We start from the raw sequence: 6,630 nt of genomic DNA, 5'->3' as shown, positions 1-6,630 counted from the left end.
CAAACGGGAGGAGGAGGGAGAGAGGGAGGGAGGGAGGAGGAGGAAGGGGGGGGGGGGGGGGGTACAGAGAGCAAGCTGCACTGTACGATTCTGCTGCTTTCTCTCTGTAACAACCGGAGGAACAGATCACTGAAGAATTTCAAGAGGCGAGAGAATAGTGCGAGCCTTTGGCTTCAATACCATTTAAGCTCACCAGAAACGTGCTGTGGGTTTTAAAGTGTCTCTCTCTCTTTCTCTCTCTCTCTCTCAGCTCGTTACACCCTGGATGCCACAGAGGCAACACAACTCTCTAGCTGCTTCCCTTCCTCTCGTTTTTCTTCCGTCTCCCTCTTCTCTACCATCTCCCTCTCTTCCCTTGCTGTGCAGAGGGAAAACCGCTCCTTCATAGTCAAAGTCATGCTAAGCCATTTATCACAATCCCTACTGCTTAACTGCTGCACCCCCCCCCCCCCCCCTCACCCCTTTCTCTTCTCCGCCTGTTCACCTTCACACACTGCTGACTGGAAATGTGTGTGCAGATATTTTTTTGTGTATGTACTGCTTAGGCTTAGATTTATGAAGCCATAGCTTGCACCGTGTGTGTGTGTGTGTGTGTGTGTGTGTGTGTGTGTGTGTGTGTGTGTGTGTGTGTGTGTCTGACTGAGGTATTAGCTAATGGTTATTTGTTTTAAAATGCAAAGATTCATTTACTTCCCACATTCACCAAGGTTTCCCTGACCTTCCCAGCTGCAGCCCCCCCCCCCCCCCCCCCCCCCCCCCCCCCCCCCCGACAGGTACAATACATTCCACTACATCGCCCCCCCCTCGATCCTCCCTTTCAACCCACGTCATGTACATACTCCAGCTGACTATAAAATGTTTTTAATATACATGGGGTGGGTGATGAGACGACAGAGTCAAATTGTGCCCATGCACACGTGTGTTTCAAGGGTAATGGGCCCACCGTACAAACACTGAGTCTCTGGCTCACGCTGAGCCACAACAAAACAGAACAGGACTACACACACAGAGACAGCAGAGCCCCCCTCTCTGTATTTGTGGCAAGTAGGGCAGAGCAGATTGCAGAGCAAAGTGCTGAGCTTTCCACAGCCGTCGTTCCCTGCAGGACTTGGCGAGGTCCTTTTTCACAGCATGACAGTGCAGTGCAAAATGGAGCTTTACTAGAGCCGGGTCCATTAGACTACGAGTCCAAAAAAAACCAACCCAAAACAAAACAAAAAAAAACAAGTCTCCCACATTTAAACATTCAATGCAAAATAATAAACAGAAGAGATTGGCAACGACTGCAGGTAGACAGGTAACATCACCCCGACCCGCTCCGGTCATCAAAGCCAACACACTTAAACGTGTAACGAGTAACAGCAGTGGACAAAAGTGCAGGGGTGGGGTCGAGGGTTATGAGGGAACAAAACAAGTCACATGAAATATTCAGTGGACGTGGTATTTTAAATCTTTGTAATAAAACTAATTCTTAGCTTGTATTAGTATTCGAACAATTTGTTAGAAAAACTGAAAATATCTGGAGCATTGCTGTTCTCAACCCAACTCCTCCTACAACAATTCTTCTCATTACAAATGAAGGCTTAGTTGGCCAGCACAACAGGCTGGAAGGACTGGCTGGGATATTGCAGGTTGTAGCTTCCTAAACCCTCAACAAACGGCGGCTTCTCCATGTAGGAGATTCCTCCGCTGCTGCCGATGATGCCCACGCTCTGTGCTGGAGGAGGGCTGGAGAAGGGGTCGAAGGACGGGTGGGTGCTGACAGTGTGGGGGGGTTGGAAAGGGCTGGCGTGAGGTTGCATGGGCTGGGTGTCAGCGTCGAAGTAAAGGGGGCCTGGGGAACCTGGGTAAACGAACTCTTTGGCGTTGGGGGAGAGCTGGCTGGGGATGGGACCTCCGAGGGAGTGCAAGGAGAGAGACAGCGGCTTGTGCTTGAGTAGCTCAGGAGCCGAGATGGTGGTGGGAGAGCGGGTGAGCATCCTCTGGGCGGGTGGCACGCCGACCGCCACGCCGGAGCTAGCTGCCGAACTGGCCCCGCTGCACTTCTTCATCTTGGTCGAGCCAAATTTAGTGGCGGCAAAGCTGGCGGTGGTGAAGGTGATGGGTTGGGGACGGGCAGTGGGGAGGGCGGAGGGCGGCTGCTGAGTGGAGAGGTAGGGCAGCCCACCACTGGGAGGAGAAGGGGTGGAGGTGTTGGAGGAGTGGGCGGCTGGGTCGGTGGGTGTGCTGGAGCTCGGGTAGCTGAAGAGCCCGGGGCATGACGGGGCGGACAGAGGTGTGGGAGAGCTCGAGAGCGACGGCATGAGGGCGGGAGACGCCTGGCTTCCAATTGGCACGAACACCTGAGCATCTGGATTGAACCCCAGACTCTTTGCTTCCTCCGCCTCTGCGTCTCCTTTTCCTTCTCTCATCACCCCCTCCACCCTCTCACCGTCACACCCGAGGCCTGGGGGGTCCTCCAGGTAGAGCACCTTCACCGCCCCTTTCTCTCCAATCTGGTAGGATACCTCGTACGGGTCGATCCACACACTGAGCTCCGCGGGAACATTGGCGCGCACCTCCTCTGTGTCCAGTCCACTTCTCTTGGCGGCCAACTCCACCACTGGATCCCTTGGCGCTCCAAGGTGAATGCAGCGGAAGGCGGAACCCCGGAGAGGGGCTTCAGGGTACCAGTGACCCTCAAAACGAGAAACCAGTATCCTCTCCAGCTCCTCACCAAACAGGTCAGCTCGACGCCGAGGCAGCTTGTTGTACAGGTAGGACACAATGAAGTTGAGGGCGACCTTCACTTCCAGATGCATGGCTGCACCGGATTAGCGCCGTCTTGGGAGTAGAGTGATAAAGATGATGGTGCTGAAAGTGAGGCAACGCAACTGCAACAAGGGGTTCTTCCTCTGGCTTACTGTAAAGTGTATGATTTTTTTATTGTCACCATGGTAAAGGCACCTTGAAGGCAGGGGCGGCAGGTTGCAGGCCGTTTGTGGTTGTCACAGGTGTCCAACAATGTTTTCAGGTCCCACCTGTGAAGAAGAAAGAGAAAAAAAGCAGTCATTTTACCTAGTATGAACCAGAGGAAAATATGAGGGGAGATGGATCAAAAGAGGAGGAGTTATGCAACTGTACACAGTTAATTTTAGTAACATTTAATGGGGGTGGGGGGGGGTGGGGGGGGGGGGGAGTGGGCTTGTTTATATAGAGGCTGCAGTGTGCCACCAAAATAAATTACATTTTTCCAGGGATTAATTATAATTTTACGCATTTGAACAAGTATTACTTACATAATTTTTAAAAATGAGGTTACATACTATGGTGAAGAAAACTCCTACTGGATTTGGAATATTATTCATTTTCTCCACACAAACATAAAACAAAACAATAAAGAAATATGATATGATTAAAGCACTTCTGGTCACTGTTAACTAAAACAAACAATGGGTGACCTCCTGTTGGAAAAGGTTAGTCAATATATGAACTTATTGACACATAGAATCATTCCATGGGCCTCCATACAGGTCATGACCCTAATAAAAGCAAGAAACACAAGAAATACACACACCTGCAGGTATGAGACCAGTGGGAGTGTCATTGCCTGATACAATATGGATTGAGACACTTCTATACTGACCTCTGAGGTATAACATTGATTTAAAAAGAAACTGGACAGATTCATTTATTGTGGAATGAATTCAAAGTCATAAAAACATCCCAGCACAATGCCTTTAGGAATCAAATTAAACGACACACAGCAATTATAAATGCACTGTTTTCTATTTTGTTTTTGTATCAAGTGCAGAATGTACTGAAGGATGTAACAGATGCTGTGTTGTGGGCTTCATAAATCCTTTATAATCTGAATCCGATCGCATGCAGCGCCTCCTGCTTAACGCTTTAGCACAGTCACACGGGGTTCATTCACCACCACCACGCACAGTCCGACTCTACCAAACATTAGGAAGCAAAAAAAAGAGAGAAGAAAATGCAACGACGGAGTAAGTGAGGAAGAATTGTAAAATGGCAGGACAGTCGCTCGAGTCCAAAGAACACCATTTCCCACCATGCAATGCACGCGATCTTCTCTTCCCCTCCCCTCCCCTCCCCCATTCCCCCCCATACACAAACATACACATACACTCACACATAACACACACACACACACAGACACACACAAAAACAATTCACTCACATTCACTTCCCTGCCAGATGGGGATTCGGCTGCTAAGATTAGAAAGACGCCTCCGATTAAAAGACAATTCTAATGTTATTATAGATAAAGCTGCGCAGCCTGCAGGATTCAGCAGTGACGGCTCAAGACGAGATTTACATTTTCCTTCTACATGCCAAAAAAAAAAAAAGGTGACATTGAAGGATAAAATGGGGGGGGGGGGGGGGTGGTGGTTGGCCAAAGTGGGCTATAAATAGGCCCCCATTTTGCATCATCTGTGGAAGCAAATTCCTCTCTACCACCTGAGTTAAAGGGATTGAATTAAAAAAAAGATCTGAGCTGAGGAAGGATCTGCCGGTACATGACCTGCAACAGCCATCACTGCTAAAAACCTTGAGTACAGACACAGCTAAGCTACCTACAGCACCCATTGCGTTTTGTACCTTTCATTATAAGAAGAAAAACAAAAAACTAGCAACATACCCAAGATCCAATGTCATCCAATGACATTAGAAGAAACAGCTCGCTTAATAATGTGCAGGCTTCTTCTCTCAGCAGCACGGTGAACGCTCAAAATCATAAACCACGGCTCGCAGTTTTAATAAAAACATCCTAATCTTTCAGGTCCAGAAATCTCCCTCCTCCTCCTCCTCCTCCTCCTCCTCCTCCTCCTCCTCCTTCTTCTTCTCCATCCCTCCCCTCCCCTCATTGTGTCTTATTTGTATTCCTCACCTGCAGATTTGCTTCACAGCTTGAAGGATCCGTTTCTACAGGCCTATTGTTGCGAGTGAGAGCAACGGCGGGATCTATAGTCCTATTTTTGTTTACATGGACTCATTATCAGTGCTGCAAATGTGCCACATAGCATCCACTGCATGTCAGGTTGGCTTTCATTCGAGCACCAGAGCCACAGTGATCGCACAAAAACGCACAGGCAAAGTCATACATAGCCTATATATGACAGCAGAAGCCCATTTTGATGTATTATTATTGAGAGTAAGCAGGCCTGCATGAACTGAGGGGGTTGCCACACACACACACACACACACACACACACACACACACACAATATAATAACAGGGCATGAATATTATTATGAATGTCTCTCACTTCAGTTTTCATCCAATATAACTTTGCACTGTTTGTTATTTAGAGACCCATTGAAGTGGGGATGCTGCACATCTACCTGCCAAATAATGGGAGGTAGGCTAAATATGCAAGCAGAGAGTGAGACTGGAGGAATAGGCTATCATCAAGGTTTTTGCCTTTGCATAGGTGATGACAAGCTGAGATAATAAGGCAGCAGGGTCTACCTGGGGATTACTGCCATATGCCAGTCAAAGCACCGGAGCAGAAAGGACACTGCTTCAGCTCACATGCACCCAGAGAAACCCCTTCTCGGCCAAATTAGCACTATAAATTAAATTCTGAAGCTAATTAAGTGGTGGGTAGCTCTGTGAGCTCTGAGGAGTGAAGAAGAGTGTCCCTCCTCAGCACAAACAACCTCCGTCAAGCAACAATAAACATGACGAGCCCCAGCACAGACATTTAAAGGGTCACTCCAGCTAATATAAACTGAGGAGGGGAGGGGGGTGGGGGGTAAAAACAAAAGCAGAGCTGGACCAGTGCAGTCTTTCTGTTTTGATTAAGTTGTCAGTGAAAACAAAAGGTAATATGCAGCTGACAATGAGCAGCGTGTGATGGTGTTAGCATGCAATGTAAGTAATGATGGTTAATAACTCACCTATCGTTGCTGATGATGCCCTAGCTTGACTTCTACTCCTCCGGCTCTGTTTTTAATTCCCTTGTGTTGTTTCGGAGCTGTCAAGTCGTCGGTGTTCAGTAGATATTAGTCGCCTCGGTGTTGTATTTTGCTTTTTAAAATGCTGCCCGTGTTCTCAGACGGTTGACGGGGGTCCCAGTTAGTCTTCAGCTGACACTTTGCATGGAGGCTCCAGAGAAACTTTACTGTTTGACAACCCGGCGTATTTATACACTGTGACTCGCCCACACCCCCGTGACGGCAGGGACTACTTTTCTCGTATGATGATAGCTGCTGCTTTTTTGTTATCTTTTCCAAAATTATCCATGCACCTTTACTTCTGTCAGTGAATTATTAAGGGCATCCAGGTGGACTGTATTTGTCCTTTAACCCTGTGTATTAATGCACAGTCTGGTTTAAAAACATTTAAAAAATGAGCCTGTCACTCCTCAATTTCTGGACATAACGTCAATTCGTGTAATTTTCAAAAAGCAACGACACCAAATATACAGAAAACAATATATATATATATATTTTATCCTCATAAAATATCCAAGTTCACCTAGCAGGCTCTAGCTCATTTGGCGGATGTATATTTGTAGTTTCCTAGGTTGCTGAACAATTTGCTAAAAATATAAGCGCTGATAGCAACAGAGTCCCTATTGGCTGAGAGGGTGGGAACCACAGATTATTGGGTTGCAGCGTC

The 6,630-nt window shown here is 47.6% G+C and overlaps 1 protein-coding gene across 1 annotated transcript; it reads right to left on the bottom strand.

Annotated features, from left to right (window-relative positions):
- Positions 1-892: 892 nt before the first annotated feature.
- Positions 893-6,114, bottom strand: LOC128379068 (protein Tob2). The gene is made up of 2 exons (XM_053338682.1): positions 5,907-6,114; positions 893-3,020 (listed from the first exon to the last, which is right to left on the bottom strand). Exon 2 carries the CDS (start codon positions 2,799-2,801, stop codon positions 1,584-1,586), a length of 1,218 nt encoding a protein of 405 aa, XP_053194657.1. The 5' UTR covers positions 2,802-3,020; positions 5,907-6,114; the 3' UTR covers positions 893-1,583.
- Between the last annotated feature and the right edge of the window lie 516 nt (positions 6,115-6,630).

The sequence above is a fragment of the Scomber japonicus genome, chromosome 18 (genome assembly GCF_027409825.1).
Source record: "Scomber japonicus isolate fScoJap1 chromosome 18, fScoJap1.pri, whole genome shotgun sequence".
In the NCBI taxonomy this organism is placed as follows: domain Eukaryota; kingdom Metazoa; phylum Chordata; class Actinopteri; order Scombriformes; family Scombridae; genus Scomber; species Scomber japonicus.
Note: the sequence above shows the minus strand (reverse complement) of the source record. Positions and strands in the feature narration are given on the sequence as shown.

What these genes read in the sequence shown, in the direction of transcription:
- LOC128379068 (XM_053338682.1), bottom strand. Translation starts at nt 2,801, where the DNA reads ATGCATCTGGAAGTGAAGGTCGCCCTCAACTTCATTGTGTCCTACCTG.